At 51.8% G+C, this 19700-nt stretch overlaps 1 protein-coding gene across 1 annotated transcript; it reads left to right on the forward strand.

Annotated features, from left to right (window-relative positions):
* The first annotated feature begins 3598 nt into the window (after positions 1 to 3598).
* On the forward strand, positions 3599 to 11282 carry RHCG (Rh family C glycoprotein). Its single transcript, XM_042876068.1, has 10 exons — positions 3599 to 3837; positions 7192 to 7378; positions 7837 to 7987; positions 8137 to 8284; positions 8675 to 8841; positions 9534 to 9671; positions 10036 to 10172; positions 10694 to 10818; positions 11026 to 11099; positions 11193 to 11282. Exons 1-10 carry the CDS (start codon positions 3627 to 3629, stop codon positions 11256 to 11258), a joined length of 1404 nt encoding a protein of 467 aa, XP_042732002.1. The 5' UTR covers positions 3599 to 3626; the 3' UTR covers positions 11259 to 11282.
* The last annotated feature ends 8418 nt before the right edge of the window (positions 11283 to 19700 follow it).

Genomic DNA, 19700 nt, shown 5'->3' on the forward strand with positions numbered 1-19700 from the left:
GCCCTGCTCTGGTGACTGCCACCTCCCTTCTCCCTGTGCTGCTCCCTCCCTTCCCGCTCCAGGTGTTTGCTCCAGCTCTCAGGAAAGCCACAGGAGATAGCTGAGCCCCAGGGAACCTGTTTGTTTGGCAGCTGGAGCTGCTCACACCACTCCTTGTCACACTGCCCTGCTGCTCGCTGGATCGTTCGCCCTCTCCGCCCTCTCCCCAAGGACACCACTGACTTCTCTTTCCAGCAGAGTCATTGGACTCTCGCTGGGCAATCATTTACTTGCTGATAAATGCAGTTTCATGGGAAGAAGGGAAGGATGCCAGAAAAATCATTTGTAGATTGGGCTCACGTTTGGTTGGCACTTTGACTTGAAAAGTTTTGGTTTGGGGTTTTTGTTTGTTGGTTGGTTTGTTTGCTTGCCAGTTGGTTTTATTTTTGCTTTTACTTAGAAAATTCTTGATCCACTGTGACCTTTTACCAATGTTTCTGAGTGATATTTATTGGCAAGCCTCGCTGCGTACAAAACCCCACACCTAAATGAAAGATCTGATCTCCTGCTGTATGAACGCTCTCTTCAGCCCCAGAGGAAAGTTTGTTTTCTGTTCTGCCGAGCCAGGCAGAAGGTTTTGTTTTGGATTGCCTCAAATGCTTTGCTTACAGGACATTTCTCAAGGACCTGCACGAGAAAGAAGTCACCTGAGATGCTGCACGATGCCTGGGCACTGCCCAGTGCTGCATGAAAGCTTTGGATCCTCCCCTCATCCCCTCACCTTCCCCATGCTGTGTGCCCAGCACTGCTGGTAGTGGCTGCTGTTCTTTTGCTCCTAATTATGGAGGAGGAAATTGAGAGGATTGGATGTGCTTGCTGGACATTAAAGACCGCAGAGATGGCTTCGGTGTTGTGATTGCCTGCAATTGAGGCAAATTCCTTAATGGATGAGATCCGTTGCCATCTGTTTGCCAGCATGAGCTCCAGCATAAATCCAGGAAGGAGCAGGATATGTCCCACCACTCTCCCTCCAGACAAGGGTGATCTCTGGCACATACCTTCTGAGGTCACCTCTGGGACCAGTGCCTGTGTCCCAGCACTGGCGGTGATAAGATCTGCTGGGACAGTTCGCAGTGAACCAAGGAGTCCCCATGCCCTCCTCTCCTGGGCAAAACTGCCCAGAGTGCTCCGGGCAAGAGGGAGGGATTTCTGCACACTTCAGATTTTGTGTTTATGCCTCTCAAATGTTTTTAGTGCTCATAAAATTGAGAAACTGGAAGAGACCCAGCTGGGACCAGTACGGTACAACCCTCACCCAGAGCCTTCCCAAGGCGACCGGGACCTGCCCAGTGCCATGTCTCAGATCAGAAGGACAAATAGACCTGTTCCAAGTCCCCTGCACAACCCAGCTGATTTCTTTAGGAAATCTTGGAGGGGGGGGGGCCCCCCGCAAGACGCCTCTCAGATTCATTTACAGTCACATACATACTCATGGGGAAGTGGTGGTGGCTGAATCTCAATGGTGCTAATTGCTGTGAGGGAGGGGAAGCTTGCAATGAATCTCGTTTTATGGATGCTGGATGTGATGGGACAACCCTGATGTGGAGTTTCCAGTATTGCCCATTCAAGCAGCCTGAGAGTAGCTGCTACTGAAAGAGGTTCCCAAATTATGGGTACAAGCAGGTGAGGGGTGAGTCTTGAGTGCAAGCAACCAGCAGAGCATGCCAGCTCCAACAGGCCAGTAGAAGCATGGTGATGATCTGCAGATTGATAAGAAGGGGCCATGCAAGGCAGTGCAGCAAGGTGAGACTATCAGGCCAGTGGAAAAGCTATTATCTTTTGTGCTCTGCCTGCAGTTGGGGAGGGAGGCAGGGACAGAGCTACTGCCACAGGTGGCCCATGCAGATCCTCCTGGACTCTGCAAAACAGGGCTTTGCACATTTGGGAGACATCACCAATTCAGTGAGAACCCAGATTGGAAAGCTTTGCAGTGTGGTTTCTTCTGCTGAAATGTAACTATACAGTGTAATTGCTAGTGACTATGCTACCAGGATATAGCAAGTTCCTTTATGTTGTAAAATGCTCCTTTGTGTCTCTATGTCTCCTATCTCAAGATTTCTAAGAGCTGCTGCAGGGCAGGGTGGAAGTCTGGTCCTGGATGTTAGGAGAACACACAACTATCAACAGTGCTTCTGGCAATCAGAGCTTCAGTATTGCTTGGGGTTCAGCTTCTTGCTGGCTGAAGGTCTCAGTGTGTACAGCTGCAACTGCCCTGCAGAAATCACAGGTAATGGGATGCCCAGTGAAAGTCACATAGATAGCTCAGCTCAGCAGCAGCACAGCTTACCTGCTGCTCTACTCCCAGATGACCCTACATGGTACGCCTGTTGCTGGCTTGTTGTTCTGCCATAGAGAAGTGTTCCTTGCACCTGATCTGCATTTCCAAGGCTTTTTCCAAAGCCCTGTATGGGGCCCAAATGAGATCTGACAGTGATTTTATGTAGCCATCAGTCTCTTCAGGATCATCCCCAGCATTTTTCTGCCATTTGTCAGTTTGAGAAGAAAGGAAACAAGAAATAATAATCAACTCAAATTATTGCCTAATCAACACAGAAATCAGTGCTGCTTGCTCAGCCTGCAGGCCACAATTAGATGCCATCAGCAAATTCGGGCAGCTTGCCTGGGCTGCAGTCTTTCATCTCTGGAAGACTGACAGGCCTCTCTCGGATCTGCAGGCAGAGGAAGGAGCTGGGATGCGTTTGAAGGACTTGGCTCGTGGGGAAGGAACACATGGTTCAAAACCACAGAAAAAGGAAAGCTATGTTTAATATAACACTAAAGGAAGCCCTGTGCTGGAGGAGGGGACATGAACCCTGCAGCTGAGGGTTGTAGTGCCAAGCTCTCCAGCCCGCTCTCTGTGACCATTTCAAGGCACTGCCCTGGTCCACACAGCACCAGCTTAGCTTGCCCTGTCAAAAGGACAAGGTGGTTAAACCACCAGGAAACGATGAGACATGTCAGTTCTATATCCCTGTAGATACACAGCAGCTTTGGCAAGGTCACTGCATGCCTGCGCATGATCTTGACTTTTGGTTGGAAGCACCTATCTTCCTCTTCCTCTTGGGCCTGTCCCACAGTCTTTCTTCCCATCAGCAAACAGCAGGACCTGCACCCAGTGACTCAGGCTGACTTGGTATCCTCGGTTCTGGTGCTGGGGAAGGGCACATACAGAGCAGGACCAGTGGTGAGGGGAGAAGGATGTGATGCAGGCAGGGATGCTGCCAGGGTGACATGGTCAGGATGTCTGGCCCAGGTCCAGGAAGGGGACAGGAAAGGGTGTGGGGCAGGACTGAGCAGGGGGCTGGACTGGACACCCAGGCTCCATAGCTAGGAGTCCCTGGGGAGGCAGGGCTCATTACTGCAGCAAGCTGCTGGGAGAAGAGGTGCTGGAGCCCCATCCTTCCTTGCAGAGAGCAAGGAGGGTTAGAGCAGAGAGCAAGCGTGGAGCCTCCCGTGTCTGAAATGTGATCCTGCTGGAGGCACCTCCCTGGGCCCCACCTTGCGCTCCCCAACATATATATGTCACTCGCCAAGGGCACAGGGGACACGGACTGACACACTGTGCCCGGGCCCCAGCATCCCTGCAGATGGAGCGGCCAAGGCACCAGGGGATGGCAAAGAACACCTACATGCGCTGGCGGCTGCCACTCATCTGCCTCCTCTGGGAGGTAGCGATGATCATCCTCTTTGGGGTCTTTGTGCACTTCGGCCCTGAAGCTGATGCACACTGGGAGGAAGAGAAGCATCAGATGAACCTTACCAGTGACATTGAGAATGATTTCTACTTCCGATACCCCTGTGAGTATTCAGGAAGCCCAGTCCCGGTGTTGGCTGGCCACCGTCCTACCCCATCGCACCCCCACCCCATCCCATCCCATCCCATCCCATCCCATCCCATCCCATCCCACCCCATCCCATCCCATCCCACCCCATCCCATCCTGTCCTCTTTCTTGTTGCCTCAAGGGTTTTGGGAAAAGGTGATAGAGAGGTTTCAGGATAGTAGTTCTGAGTTCCTAAGTGATTCTTTTGTCTTTCCCAGTTAAATCTGGCTTGGGACAGAATCCGTCAGAGGTGAAGTCTGCAGTGACTGCTGGGGAGTTGAGCTTCACCTTGACACTGCTGTGGGGTGCCCCAAAGAATGAGAGAAGAGCCTTGTGGCCCTCCAGTGCTCTGGGGATTTGTCGACAGGGTGCCACCAGCATGTGATGCCTTTTCTCCAGGAATAAGGCTGACGCATTCCCAGCACCCTGCAAGTTTCAGCTTGCTGCCCCCTCGCTCAGTTTCCTTCTACATACGGAGGAACGGCTGTCGAGATCCTGTGACATCTTCCCCCTTTTCCTATGCCCTCCCCCTCACTAGCTCTTTAGCTGCTGCCATTTTGATGAGTCCTCCCAACCTGTCAGCTGGCCATGGTCCTTCGGTCACTATGCCTTATTGCCATGGGGATCGCTCAGGTGGTCAAATCTTTTCAGGCCAAGTGGTGCACTTGGCTGGCTTTGATCTCTGTGGCTGGTCATCTTCTTTGTGAGCTGATGGGAACAGGCTGCTTCTGTAGGCAATTGTTTCCAAGGAAGCAACGGGCTTGAGTCATGCATCTATTTAGAATATTTCCATTAAAAAACACCTGCTAAATCAAAGGAGCTATAGAAACCTGTAGCTGCTGAGGATTAACTGGTTCAGACAAGGATTTGCCTGCAGAAACTTGCTGCTCAGCTGACCTGGTTAGTATATGCTATGGCTGCCCTGAGCTCTCCTTCCAAACTACCTGTGGATGTATCCACACAGGTTGCTGTGAAGCAGCAGCAGTGCTGCTGTAATCTCTGACAGGACGGGAGAGCAGCAGAGAGGCCGAGAACGAGCCTGTAGGAGCTCGGGACACTGCGCCTGTACTGTCCTCATCTCCCATCTCCACTTTGAAGCGCCAAATATTCCCCTCTTAAATGGCTGAGAGGATTCACGCAGCTAAATCAGCCTCAGTTTAGCTGAGTTTTATCTGTTTCAAACCTGAGGAAGGGCTCACGTGTACAAAGATCAGTTTTGTTTTGGTTGTTTCTTCCTCCATTACATAATCAGAAAAAATCTCTCTGCAAAAATAGATGAAAGTGGTAAGATGGTAGAAGCCGAGCATTTTGATCCATGTCCATCCAGCCCTGTTTAGAAGAGAATGCAATGGCTAAACACCCGAGGATCATTTGTGCTATCACATCTGTGACTGCTACTGCCTGTAGGACCTGTCCAAAGACGCTGCAGTGGGGGAGCAGTGACAGCCTGAGATGATTAGCTACTGCAGGATGTTTGTGCGGTCGTGTCAGCGGTGCCCATTGCCAGGGCTGCCAGTGCAACGTGACACATTCTTCTAATTTATAATCACACATTGATACTCCATAGTGAGTGAATCATCTGCTCTCTAGGGAAAAGAAATGAGATCCTTCAGCACAGGTAGTATTCTCAAAGCCCAAACACCTCCTCTGGATAGTGACTGCAATTGCCTTCCCACAAAAGCAAGGTCACAATACCTCTTGAGCATGGCAGCACCTGGGCTGCTTGCAACACAAGTATTATTCTTCTAAAGGAAAAACAAAGGCAAGATTTAGAAAAATGCTTTAGGCTGGGTGCAGTTTGAAGAAAAGCCTGCTTTTCCTCCTGGGCATTTACAGGGTAGAAGACATGGTGGAAATTCTCAGTATTTTCAGAGGGCACACAGTCTGCAGCCCTAACTCCAACCTGTGTATTTCTGCTTTCAGGATGAAATTAAGAATACATATAATGCACACGGCTGCAGATAATTCTAGCTGCGTATTGTGTCACTTAGGCTTGAGAAGAAAGGTGATGAGAAAAAAATATAGCTGCAGAGGGAAAGTGTGTATGACTGCATGGTTAAAAGTAGAGTTAACAAGACCATTTCTTAGGGCGTGCAGAGAAGTCCACATGAAGAGACTTCAGCTGAGCAGGGTCACCTGCAGTCTAGTCTCCTTCATCTCTCATGAGTAATTTCATAGGCGTGGGGGCATTTCTGAAAGCAAACAAATTAACCTGTCTCAACTTGACACTACATCACTGGAGCCTGTCCAAATGCTTGTCCTTACACAAGTTGCAAGATCTTGTAAAGCACCAGAGGACAGAAGCCGAGACTTCTGCAATTGCACACACCCAAATCCTCAGCCAGCGCATAGCAGAGGCAGTGGGTGCAGCCCCACCATCCCTGCAGGAGGGCTCCAATGTTCCTGGATGGCCAGCATGCCTTAGAGCCAGCACAGGGTCAGGGGACACAGCAGATCCTTAATCACTGAATTTCTTCTGCCCTGAGCTTATTACATCTCCTGCTCTTTTCACTGGAGTGGCCTCCAGTGTGATGGTCTGCATGGTTCAGATTGTAATTATGCAGCATTTCAGCTCACTTAATTGCAAAGTGATGCTTATCTGAAATAAGCGTTTAGCATTAAGAAGTACAGCAGGTTTATCGCACCAAGAATTTCCCTCAAGAGGCTCATGCAGGTATAGTTTCCCCCAGGGAAGGGCATCTGAGGGGCTCCAGTTAGCAGGTATGAGCACTTGTTGGAAGAACTGCGTCTCTCTGGTTTAAGCACTCGAAATCCCACAGGGTGGGATCCTCCTGGCAAAAGTATCTTGCCACCGATTTCAGTGGCAAATAAAAACATATCTGTAAACTTTCCTTGTCTTTTCCCTAAGCGCTTGCACCGAGCCACCATCAGGACCCTATATTGCATAGGCTTACCCCGAATGTGTTTTAACCCGTCGTGGTTACAACAAAAATTAGTGTGGTTCATTCATTGGTACTGTTCATGGTACGTGACATTTCTGGAATTGTTTGGTTTTGGTTTTTTAATGGGAAAAAAAGACAATCTGAATAGAGAAGTTTTCCTTCATGCACTCCATTAGTGTCCAGTTTTCTCTTGCACACAGCTTGCAACAAAGATATTTGGGTTTCAAAACTGAACCTTTTCACCAAAAAGCCAGCTTCCAAAAGCCAGCCATTTTCAGACTTAGAAATGGGAGGATGCAGGGCAAATGCATACATTTTTCCTTGAATTTTTTTCCTTACAGCCACTGATGTTGTTTCCTTTCACTGCTAAATTCAATTGACAGCTCTGCCTTCTCCTCAGAACTGATGATTCCCTCCCTGTGCACAGCTTTCCAGGACGTTCACGTGATGATCTTTGTGGGCTTCGGCTTCCTCATGACATTCCTCAAGCGTTATGGATTCGGAGCTGTGGGATTCAATTTCCTCCTTGCTGCTTTTGGGATCCAGTGGGCCCTCCTGATGCAAGGCTGGTTCCACTCTTTCCAGAATGGGAAGATCCTTATTGGAGTGGAAAAGTAAGGAGAGATATGGGGTGCCACCTCTTGACTGTACAGTGGAAGAGCTGGGATGAGAGCCAGTGCCTGTCCCTGTGTTATGTGCAAACTGCAGCCTCCAAAATGTTGTCTTCCTTCTACATAACCCCACTTGCTTTCCACCTTTTAGTCCACAGGTACCTGTCTGATGGTGGTACTGTCACATGAGAAATGTGAGATGAATGCCATCTCTTAATACCCAAGCAGAGCACCACAGACCCCAAGGTTAAGAGCACATAAGATCCTTCATACTCATTATTTAAACTATTTGGAGGAAAGCTCCATACCTGGCAACATGTCATATTGAGAGGAAAGTCAATGGGAAACCTAACCGACTATATGCCTTACAGTGGGATCACTCGAGTTCAGTGTGGGTGAGGGTGAGTAATTATGGAATAGGATTTCCTTATAAAATCACCGTTTTCCTTCCCCTCTTCCAGCCTGATCAATGCTGATTTCTGCGTGGGTTCTGTGTGTGTTGCCTTTGGAGCCATCCTGGGCAAAACCAGCCCAGTACAGCTTCTCATCATGACTTTGTTTCAAGTCACACTCTTTGCAGTGAATGAGTACATCCTCCTCGAGCTGCTTCACGTAAGCTTTAAACAGACCCCGTGTCCCCAAGACTGAGTACAGTTTGGAAAGACAGATGGGTAAACAAGCTGGGCAGGACATAGACCACAACTCATCTCCAGAATAAGCAGTGACTCCAGAAATGAACCTCAGTTTTCCCACGGCTGCAGGTTAAGGACGCGGGTGGCTCCATGACCATTCACACCTTTGGAGCCTACTTTGGCCTCACTGTGACACGTTTCCTATACAGACCCAACCTGGAGCAGAGTAAAGACAAGGAAGGCTCTGTGTACCACTCTGACCTCTTTGCTATGATTGGTGAGTCAGCCATAACCTCTGCAGCATTGGTATTTGTGCACCAGTCAGTTGCAGAGAGCTGTTCACTCAAATGTCTCTGGGAAAACCAGACCAAAACCCAGATCTGGGACCAAGATCTGCATCCCAGTTTTCAACACCTGGGAACTACTCATCTCCCCTCACTAATGGTTGGGCTGAGGTGGTGCCTGGGAAGACAAGGCAGCATTTTGGTTCCTCTTCACTGCAAGCCCCTTCTGGTGCTGATCCCATCATGGAGGGCACAGCTCTGGAGCATCATAACCAGGGAATTTAACTTCGCTCTGCAGAAACCTCCTGTAGAGTTCTTTTTTCTACGTCTACATTCTTTCTTTCCCCTTCTTCTTTTTTGCTCCCTCCTCCCCATCCCACCAGGTACCCTATACCTGTGGATGTACTGGCCCAGTTTCAACTCAGCCATTTCTGAACATGGGGATGCCCAGCATCGGGCTGCCATTAACACATACTGTTCCCTGGCTGCTTGTGTCCTCACCACAATGGCCTTCTCCAGCATGCTGCAGAAGAAAGGCAAGCTTGACATGGTAAGCAGGGAGCAGAGAGCCCTACACTAGCCAGGGAACTCGCAGTGAAGTTGACCAAGGGCCCAGGAATTGGGTGACATTCGTCCTTTGCTGCACTGCGTTTCACAGTGTTGGTGCAACCGGCCTCCAACCAGAAACTCAGGCTGCACTGAAAAAGCAGATGGGAAGTGAATCCTGATGTTTTCGCAGTGCAAGCTGGTGCTGTCCCTGCATGTGATGTGCTGATGGCACAGCAAGGGCTGCATTTACTCTCCCAGGAGAGCTACTGATGGGCATAATTCAGAGCCGTGTTTGGCAGCACTCTCCAGCAAGCTGAGCAGGGCCTGTGCAGCAGCTTGTGAGCAATCGGGGGGCTGACTTGTACGTGTTATGTGTGTGGGTGCACAGTGTGTGACAGCAGAGCTGGCGTGACACATGGGTGAGACAATTTCCATCTCATCACAACTCCCCAGCCAGATTGGTGGAAGCAAAGAATGTGTGTGGTATGGAGAGTGGGAGTCTATGTGTGCCTGTGCTACAGACAGAGGCTGCCTGTTCTTTTCCTCTTGTTTTTCACCAGCAAGCAGGAAAGTGGGCCCCGATATTTGCCCTGAAAGTATTTTCAGAGCTGATTCTCCTGCTTTACCATTTGCACACACTTTGAACAACTGTGATTTCTCTGAGATGCCAAGACAGAGTGGTTACTCCTGCAGGTCCACATCCAGAATGCAACGCTGGCTGGTGGAGTGGCTGTGGGCACCAGCGCGGAGATGATGTTGACCCCATATGGCTCCCTCATTGTTGGGTTCATCTGTGGCATTGTGTCCACAGTGGGGTTTGTCTACCTCACGGTGAGTGCTGCTCTGGAGGTCTGCAGCCCTGTTCTCTTGAGGAGACCAGGAATGGATTCACCTCCCTTTGAGGGATCTTGATTTCCACTGTCCCTTATGAAGATGCACTTCTGACTCCATTTTCTGTCTCAAAATGCTAAGTAAGGCTCAGTCTCCCAGCAAGAGAATGGAGAAGAGCTCTTATTTTGTCCTGAGCTCATTTCACATATTTTTCTACATATTCCCCCTCCTTAGCATGGGAACACAATGGGACACATAATACCACTCTTCTTTCTCTACTTATCCCAGTCCTCCATGAAAGGAACTAATCCTTCCCAGGACTACACTCATTCTTCTGATTTCTCTCTACCTCCCTTTCCTTCAGCCTATTTTGGAGTCCAAGTTGCACATCCAGGACACATGTGGCATCCACAACCTCCATGGCATGCCAGGCCTTATAGGGGGCATTGTGGGAGCCATCACTGCAGCTGCAGCCACAGAGGATGTATATGGAAAGGAAGGGTAAGACAGCTTGAAACTTTCACAAGTTTTTTTCTGGGACTTCTGGGGCTCTTCGGGGTGGAAGAGAGAAGCAATTAATAGCATTTGCTCTATGTTCACTGTTATCTCTTTCACATGGAGTGCGCTATGTTGGGCTTAGTGACTTCTGGTGTCTTCAAAAAGTGAATCGTAGCCCTACTCCTTGGTAATATTCTGGGGCACAGAGGATGTGAAAATACTCCTTTTAGCTCTGCCTTGCTCTGGGGCTCAGGTAAGGCTGAAGTTCTGAAATACAAAATAAATGTTTGTATTTTGAACTCTTCCTAGGTAAAACCTTGCCATGAACCATAAAAGAAGGAAAAGAGCAGTGTTTTATGTCTTACAACACTCTCCTAATCCATTGCAGAAGGCAGATGGGATTAAGGAGGAGTCCACAAGGGCTCAGGGCAACAGAGCTCCTGTACCCTGGCTCAGCACAACCTTTTTCTGACTGGTGAAGATCTTCTGTCAGAATCAGACCTCACAATTTCTACCCTATGCAGGTTTATCAAGGCATTTGACTTCACTGGCAGCTACAAGACGCGGACGCCCAGCATTCAAGGAGGGTTCCAGGCAGCCGGCATTGTCGTTTCTCTGCTGATGGCTTTCGCTGGGGGAACCCTTGTGGGTAAGCAGGGGGGCAGCATGGAGAGGCGAGAGCCTGCAGCCGAAATGGAGACATTCACACGCTTTTCTGCCTTGGCTGGATGGGTCCTTGCCGCTAGTGTTGCAAGCGTGGGTCAGACCACAGCCTCCACTTCTGCTCGCAGGGAGATGGGGTGGGAGTTTGTGGGAGACAAGCCCCAAAAACCAGCCCCAATCGGCCCCGCTCTAGGAGCCATCCTGAAGCTGCCCATCTGGGGCGACGCGGCCGACGAGAACTGCTTCGAGGATGACATCTACTGGGAGGTGAGACCGGGGGTGGCGGGCGGCACAAGATGGCGCTGCCGCCCTCCGCATGAGGGCCGGCGGCGGAGCTGAGCGGGCCGCGCCATGCTGCAGGTGCCCGAGGACGAGGAGAGCGACGTGTACCACATGCACAACCCCGACAAGGCCGCCTCGCCCTGAGCCGCCATGCTGCCGGGCTGCCGCGCCTCAGCGGGACGGCGGGGCTGCCCCCGGGGGCGGGAAGATGGCGGCCGCCATGTCAGGCGCACCGCCCTGCCTGTGAGGAGAAAGCCTCGTGGGGAAAGCATGGGGGGGGGAACACCCACTTCCCCACTGGCTCACTTTTGTAATTAGTTCCTGTGAACAAAATAAAAGCATGGCTCTTTTTTGTAGTATAGGCCTCTGGTGAAAGCAGAGGGCAGCGGGGCACGGCATCCAGGATGGGGCTGAGCCCCTGTCCTGTGATGTGGGGTTGATGGCGTGGGGTGTGGGAGCTCACAGTGCTGCCCTAGGCCTGCTTGTAGAGTCACAGAATGTCCCGAGATGGGGGGGAAATCAGATGGATCATCAAGGCCAGCTCCTGGCTCCACAAAGAACCACCTAAAAATCAGACCATATTCTTGTGCTGCCCGTCATCACTTTGTCTTGGCTTCTTTACTGAGCCAGCTCTTTGTGAGCCTTGTTTGTGTGCGGCATGCAGACCAGCAAGGCCCTCTCCTCTTCTTCAGTGTCACGTGTTTGTTACAGTATCATCAGTACCCACCAGAACCTGATGAGGGTCAGCAAGGCCGTGTGCAGGATGCTGCACTTGGCTCCAGGCAATTCCAGGTATGCCTACAGGCTGGGAGAAGAACCCACTGAGAGCAGCCCTGCAGAAAAGGACCTGGGGGTCCTGGTGGATGGAAAGCTAGACATGAGCCCACAGTGTGTGCCTGCAGCCTGGAAGGCTGATAGTATCCTGGGTTACATCAACAGAGAGGTGGCCAGAGAGAGGGGATTGTCCCCCTCTGTTCTGCCCTTGTGAGGCCCCATCTGGAGTACTGCATCCAGGTCTGGGCCCTCCAGAACAAAAAGGATGTGGATCTGTGGGAGCAGGTCCAGAGGAGGGGCACAACAATCCTTAGAGGGCAGAAGCATCTCTCCTGTGAAGAAAGGCTGAGAGAGTTGTGTTTGTTCAGCTTGGAGAAGACTGGGGAGACCTCATTGTGGCTTCCCAGTACTTGAAGAGTGTTTATAAGCAGGAGGGCGACTGACTTTTTGCATGGTCTGGTAATGATAGGACAAGGGGAAATGGCTTTAAACTAAAAGGGGAAATTTAGGTTAGATATTAGGAAAAAATCCTATACTGAGGTGGTGGTGAGGCCCTGGCACAGGCTGCAAGAGAATCTGTGGATTCCCCATCCTTGGAGGTGCTCAAGGCCAGGCTGGATGGGGATCTGGGCAGCCTAGTCTGGTGGGGGACACCAGCCATGGCAGGGGGTTGGAGCTGGGTGATCTTTAAGGTCCCTTCCAACCCAAACTGTTCTATGATTCTATGATCACACCATTTTTTCCACTTTATGGTGCTATTCTGGTGGGAACGGCCCAACAACAGATCACTGCCTCCATCTGTTAACTGGACCATCTTCCAGCCAGGAAAAACATCAGGTTTCAACCAGAGTCGAAGGAGACAGGAGTAAAAATCAGGCCTAAAACCTGTGTGTTTGCCAGCATGATATGTGAAGAGCAGGAGAGGAAAAGAGGGGGAAAAAAAAAAAAAAGAAAAAAAAAGGAGGTGGGAGGGCTGATAGGTCTCTTCACCGTGTCTAGCTGTAATTCTCACACCTGAGGGGGGGAGTCAAAAGTAGCTATTCACATCCCCTTGGGATATGACACCCTCATTTTCCATGCTGGGTAAAGACAAAAACCCTTTACAACATGTTTCTGGAATTTGTCAGCGGCTGCCAGCAGCAGCATGTTAATTAAATGTCGGCAAAGATGGAAGCAAGAGGCTCTGCTCTAATTGGACACTTTGCTTGGTGGAGCTGAAAAACATTGTGACAGAGGAGGAGGTGCCGAAACACTGTGTTCCCCCGCCATGTCGAGGGGACGGGGACAGCAAGGCATAGGAAATGCACTGTTCTGAACCACGGTTGTCTTTGCTTAGCCTGAGACAACCTCACTGGTGAAAAAAAGAGGAGTAGCAAAAAAGGAAAAGGCCTAAAATCCTCCACAGGAATCATCACCAGCACAGCAGCAGCGTAGGATGCAGGGAGACAGCTTTGTAGTCTAAGAGGATGCTCAGCTAAATTGCTGATTTAACGGGGCATTCCTGGTTCCTTGGCTGTGCCCCCTGTGGGATGAGCTTGGGGCATCACTCAGTGTAGCAGTTCAGCATCCCTAAGTAATAGATGTGAGCTATGAATCTCCCCATCTCATGCCAGGCACTGATGTTGTCTGTAACTCAGAAGGCTTTGGCCGGAATAGTTTTGCTCCTGCCCTGGACTGTCCAGCTGGATCACTCTTTCCACTTTGAACCGGTACGGGGACAAGAAAATGAGGAGTTTTGAGTTTTTGGACACGTCAGCCTACACATTTTGGGGAGGCAATGTCCCACTGTGGGGAGGCTGCCAGATCTGGCTCCAGAGCCTCTGGTCTGTCTTTCCAAAAGCTTGAAAACAATCTCAGGATTCAGTAACCAAAAAACCAAGCAGCCTTCACTGCTTTAGCAAAGCTGTTAGCCCCCATCTCATTCCTCTCTGAGCACCAGGACACAGTCCTGCCCCATGTGCTGATGTGGAGGGGAGTCCCAACCCCACTCCTTGTCCTCTGGGCTCTGCCTCCTCCTCGTGGGAAGACACCTGAATTGCCCAGACTCCTGGGCAGTGAAGCGTTTTATTGCCCGTGCTCTCGCGGGGCTCAGTCTGGTCTCAGTACCTAAATCACTCTCTGGGGCCGGCCTTGCAGTTTTAATTCCCTAATGAACAATGCCGGGGTCGGGCCAGCGCGTTTGAAGTGTGGTCACGGCCCCAGCGGTGGACAGAGGGTTTCTCAACGGGGAGTGGAGGATTGGCCTGCTTTGGCAGGCAGGCAGAGGAGGTGTGAGAAAGGAGCTGTTGATACCCATGGGGATTAGGTGGTACAAATTGGCTGGGAAGCACCGGAGGCATTGACCAGAGCTGTCCTGGGGCAGGTTCCCATGGGGGGGCTGCCTGAAACAACCCTCCTTCAAGGAGGCTGGAAGGGCCAGCCTGGCTGCTAATCCCCTGGGAGCTATGGAACACGAAGCAGAAAAGAGGTTAAAAAAAAAAAAAAAGGGAGAGAAAATCTCGTGTAAAGATGGTGGTTTCCCCAAGGGGATGATAGAGAGAGAGGGAAGGGGGCGGGAAAGGGGGGAACGGCACCATTTAATCCTGCTTTTAATAGGCAGGTGGTGGGCTTAGATCACACTCCCGCTCCTGCAAGCTGCTGCAGAGATTTTGGAGAACGGCCGTGCGGACTGGCAGGGACCTCCACATCCTTGCAAAGGATCCCCATCTGCGGCAAGAGGACACGTGCTTATGTCTGTGCTTGTGTGTGTGCCTGTGTAGGTGTGGGTACGCGATGTCACCCCAGGTTGGGGCTGCTGTGGGCTCACCGCACACCCAAAGTTGTCCCGGTGCCCACGCTGCCGTGTGTGGGTGCAATCTCCCATGCCCATACCCCCGGCACACACTTTTTCTGAGCACACGCACACGCTGCCCGGCACAATGAGCGCCCTGTGCCAAGTGTTGGCACATCTGCGGGTGCGTGCCGGCATTGCACGTGCGTGTGCCCTTCACCACAGCCGCAGGGACACGTGCCAGCTGTCTGGCCGCATCGTGGCCGTGCCCATCCGTGCACCTTTGTGCTGGTGCGAGTGCGTGCCTGTCGGACCTGGTGCGTCCACGTCTGTGTGAAAGACTCTCCAGCCCCTTCTTCAGGAGTGCTGTAAATTGTAATCAGATTAAGGCAGCCAATCACTTAGGGCCCTTGAAAAGGGCATACGTTCCCTAATCAGTACCTAGCATTGAGTCTCACAAAGGGTCTAAGTAACTCGGCAGGGGTCGGGCCCTCTGGAGCGCAGGGGAGGGGGCTTGCCTTTCTTTTCTCTCTGTCCCTTGTAATTATGTCAATTTGCTAGCCAAATTGTTTGCTTGAGTGGACAGTGGGGGCTTGCCCCCCTTCCCGCCTTCCCCCCACCCCCGGCCCCATTCATGTGCTAATGTGGGAAGGAGCATGGCCTCCTGACTTTAGGAGGTGGCCGTGGCCTCTCGAGGAGCAGCACGCGGTGCCCGCACCCAGCCCCGTGTCCACAGGCTGCTGCCTCCCCATGCCTCAGCGAGAACTTCTGGTCTCTGCATGCTGATGGACATGAAGACATAGTGTTGAGTTTCTTGAGCTTCTCATCTCGTTGCAGGGCTCTACCATGCCAAGGGATTCACCCCTCTGACTCTGGAGAGGGAACAAAACCTCAAGACCAGCATGGACAGAGAGGTGGTGAATGATGGCAGGGAGAGATGGTATCACCATTGATGGACAAGGAGAGATGCTGCCTACATCTCTCATACCTTGTGAGCAGGCAAAGGGCATGCACACCCTGAGCTGCCTGCTGGCACTGCCACTTGTCCTGAGCCTATGGGGACATGGAGGAAAAGGTGACAGTAACAGGAACCTATGCTGCAGGCATCCATGAGCTGTCAGATGCCGCTGTGACAGACATACACAAGGCTCTCAGTCACACCACTGCCACCCAAGGCCACCTTTCCCCACCCTGCCTGGGGACAGCAGGGAGTAAATTACATGTGTGCCCCTGGGAGTGCCCTCTGCATGCCCCTGGATGCCTTCTCATGCAGCCCAGAAGACCGGGGCCCTCTCCTGCTGGCTCCTGCTTGTGTCACCTCCCTCACCTGCACCACGTCCCCTCCTCACCCCGTCGCAGGGCCGGGAGCTGTGCCAAGCTGCACAGAAGCTCCTCCGACACACCTCCCCACCCACTCCCAGCATTTGCATACATTCTGCCCGCAAATCCTTGTCAAGGGGAGCCTCTTTATTGCCTGTATAGATCACAGGGTGTTTGTTAAGGGGCTTCTTTGTATTGCCTCAGACAGCTGGGGTCATCAAAAGTCCTGCGGTGGGAAGGAGAGACAGGAGGAGGGGGGAAACCCTGACAATGCAGACTGAAGGATTAAAGGAGCATATAAAGTTCCTATTGAGTGAGACAAGAGGCTGTTCACTCCCAAGATTGACAGCAACCAGGAGGCGATTCCCAACACAATGTCCAATTAATTCTCTACCCTCTTCACTGCCGTCTCCTCCCTCCCTCCTCTCCAGGGCTTGTGTATGAGCAGGGAAGGGCTGAAGCTAAGATCCTCAAGAAGGTAATTAATTATTCCTGACCAAGAGGAGCTTGCTGGGGCGTGAGCCTGTCCCTAGGCTCGCTGGGTACCCTGTGTCCCAGCCAACAGATTCCATTAGCTCAGGTCACTTCAGGGAGTTTTCCTTTCTGTCACAGGCAAAGCTGTCCCTCTGATGGTCTGCAAGGTAACCACGGTTAGTGCTGAGCCAAACGGGAACATTTTGGCTTCGTTCTGGGCTGGCAGTCCTTGCAGCAGGGCAAGGTAGTGAGAGAGCTAGGGAGCAGAGCAGGGCATGTGGGCAAGATGCTCAGGCACACATAGCACTTAGGGAGAGGCAGAACAGTGTGTTTGAATTTTAAAATTCTGCATTTTGGATCAAAGATTGTAAATTCCGTGGTTTGGGCCAAAGTGTATTCAATTCCCAGCCAAAAGCACCACCTTCGCACTGCCCCTCTTCACTCCCACCAGACTCCTGTCTGGGCTTTCAGGAATAAGCATAGCAGTGTTTGGATCCAGTGAGTGCTGAGCAGAGGAGCAGTGAGAGCACAGCCAAACAGCCAGGGGGGCACAGGCTGCATTGTCCCCAGGGTGCTGGTAGGAGGCATTTGTGTGCTCCTGCCTCTCCCACTAACAGCACCTCTGGGATTAACCCCCCACATATGGGAGTCTGGGGCCGCTATATGAAATTCCTGTAAGCTATTGAATATAAGTTGCTTGATTCATCTGGTCTGGCTTTTTTCCCTTTGAAAATTCATCAGCCTGGAGGGAGGAAACAACCAGGAAGGCATCTTCCTCAGAGCTGGCCACCTTCTTTTGTTACTCTGTACTGCTGAGCTGCCCAGGCACATCCTTCCACACCAACAAGCGTCTCCAAAACCAGGCTGGGAGGAGCAGGACTGCGAGGACCCAGCTCTCACCACAGGGCACACTTTGGCCAACCCATCACTTCTGCCCACAGGGGACTGGAGTTGCCCACCCCACGCACCCAGTGTGCAGGAGATGCCCTGGGGCTGCCCGTGGCTCCACGCCTCCGCCTGCTCCCTCACCGCACACGCTCCCAGTGAAGTTGTTTGAAAGTCTTCCGGCAGTTTTAGCGGGCAGGAATAACAGATTAGCCATGATCTGATCAGCCCAGTATCTAAGCTGTATTCTCCCCGCTGACAAGTATTTGAAAGAGGGGAGGGGCCACTTTCAGCCCAACGATGAATCTTTCACCGACAAGAAAAGGCCCTTTTTTCTCCCGCGAGCCACAGGCTGCTCTGTGCCCTGTTGCTAAGTGAGACCCAGGGCTGTTGCATGCTTGCATGGAGCCCTTGGGTTAGTGGGATCAGGAGATTCACACCAGACATCTTGTTTTGGGGGGGGGAGTTCTCTTCTCCCCCACCTTTGACTGGCAGATAACAGCTCGCAGGCGAGGCCCAGGGATGCCCCCGCTGCACTGCTGGTCCTGGGGAAGGGAAGATGCAAGAGGCTCTGCAGAGTGGTGTCAGGGCTGGGAACTCAGCCCTAAATGTCTGGGTTGTGCTGGAACACATGTGAGTTTCACTACAGCCCCTGTATCTCATTGGATCGAGGTGCATAGGGACCTTGGGGAAGTGGCCTTAAAGGATGCTCCAGTGCTGGCCAAGCAAAAGCCACCATCAAGGGCCATCAAGAGTAATTTGTCTTCATGCTTTGATGCCTCTGCTTATAGTGTGAGAAGGGAACACAAGGCAGAGAACAGGGGGACAATCTTCAGCCCTGGGCTAGCTTTGTGGTCCCTGCAGCCCCATGCTGCTCCAGAGCACCCTCACCCCCTTCCCACCCCAGCCAACCCTGTGAGAAAGAAATCACTAAAACAAAGGTCTCCCAGGCGATTTCTGGAGCTGCCAGCATGAGGTGCCCTCGCCTCAGCCATAGTGCTCACATCCCTCCTCTCCTGCAAGGCAGTGATGCAGGCAGGGCTGCCCGCTGCCAGGATAGGGGCTGGGCTGGCACCATCCCAGTGCCCTGGTCGGGGGGAAAGGGGGGGCAGGGGACTCTCCTTCAGCTGAACCAGACGCCAGAAGGGCTGTGAGAGTTATTGCCACTTTGAGCAGCACCGAAAGGAAAGAAACCCCCCAGCCTTTGGGTTTGAAACACAAAAAGCCGGATCTGTGCCTGTGACACAGCTCCTTTCCGGAGCTCAAGCAGCACAAAGCAGCTGAAAAAAAATGGCTTTTCTGGCAAGATGAGCTCTCCTCCAGCATGGGATGATGGCAGATCTCTGCCTTGCTGTGCAGCCAGGACAGGCTGCCCTTTCCTTCACGGTGCAGTCTGCAATCACCTCACCCAATACTTCATGGACAAAAGGACATGCATCTGACTGGCCCCAACCTTCCCATCTTGATGGCAGTGACCAGGTATCTAGGACCTATATGTGCTGTGGGTGGCAGGCCCCCAGCATCCCACGGAGTGCTCCTGACTTCATTATTTTTGCCTCAGTCGTTCCTCCTGGCTTTACTCCCAGGCCTTGGCTTTGCTGGGACCATTGCTTGAAAGGGACTCTGTGGCAAGAGCTTTGCATTTCTGCTGGAGCTCTTAAAGCACCAGGACCCATTTATTCTGCTCTGCATAGAAAAGGCCCCAGAAAGCTCCACTGGCAGGCCTGGGAGGGGTCCAGCTGTCCAATTTCCACGCCAAACCCATGGGCAGCACAGGGGCTTTTCCCCAGCACCACATCTTCAGGTAGGAAGAAGGAAAATTGGCCTTCCAGGAACAGTCAGCAAAACCTGACCTGAGAATTCATGTCCCGGTGCTGAAATAAACCATTGTGCAGGAAAGAATAGTACACAATATAAGCACTCAGGAAAGAAGCAAATAATTTTATCCTGATTTCTAGTGTCTTCCTGACTTGTGCACACCCTCCCATCCTCACACATGTCAGCAGAACGAGCGCACAGCAGAGATATTTATATGAAAATCCTGCTGTCTCCACAGCTATCTATAGCAGCTCTGTCTGTGCCCATGGTTCCATCCCATGCTTTGGTTCCCTTGGAGTAGCTCAAGCATCTGGACTGCCCCCATGCACCTCACCTTCACCATCGTCAAAAGAGACCAAACCAAAAAGCCATCATGCCATGGAAGCAGCGGTTTGGTGGAGCAGGAGGACATGGGGGACAAACGATGGGGACCGATAGAACCAATCGTTATTGGGGGTGCCACTGGGAGGGGATCACCCCACTGCCCCCACCCTACAGACAAGGGCCCCCGTTCAAGAAGACAGGGAGGCAAATCAGTATGCAGA

This window comes from Lagopus leucura, unplaced genomic scaffold (genome assembly GCF_019238085.1).
Source record: "Lagopus leucura isolate 7727_CA_CO unplaced genomic scaffold, USGS_WTPT01 Super-Scaffold_100015, whole genome shotgun sequence".
NCBI lineage: Eukaryota > Metazoa > Chordata > Aves > Galliformes > Phasianidae > Lagopus > Lagopus leucura.

Excerpts from the sequence above, each read along its gene's own strand:
- RHCG (XM_042876068.1), top strand. The coding sequence starts at position 3,627 with ATGGAGCGGCCAAGGCACCAGGGGATGGCAAAGAACACCTACATGCGC. Across the intron at positions 8,842-9,533 it reads AGAAAGGCAAGCTTGACATG|GTCCACATCCAGAATGCAAC; the intron begins GTAAGCAGGGAG and ends TTACTCCTGCAG. Across the intron at positions 11,100-11,192 it reads AGGATGACATCTACTGGGAG|GTGCCCGAGGACGAGGAGAG; the intron begins GTGAGACCGGGG and ends GCCATGCTGCAG.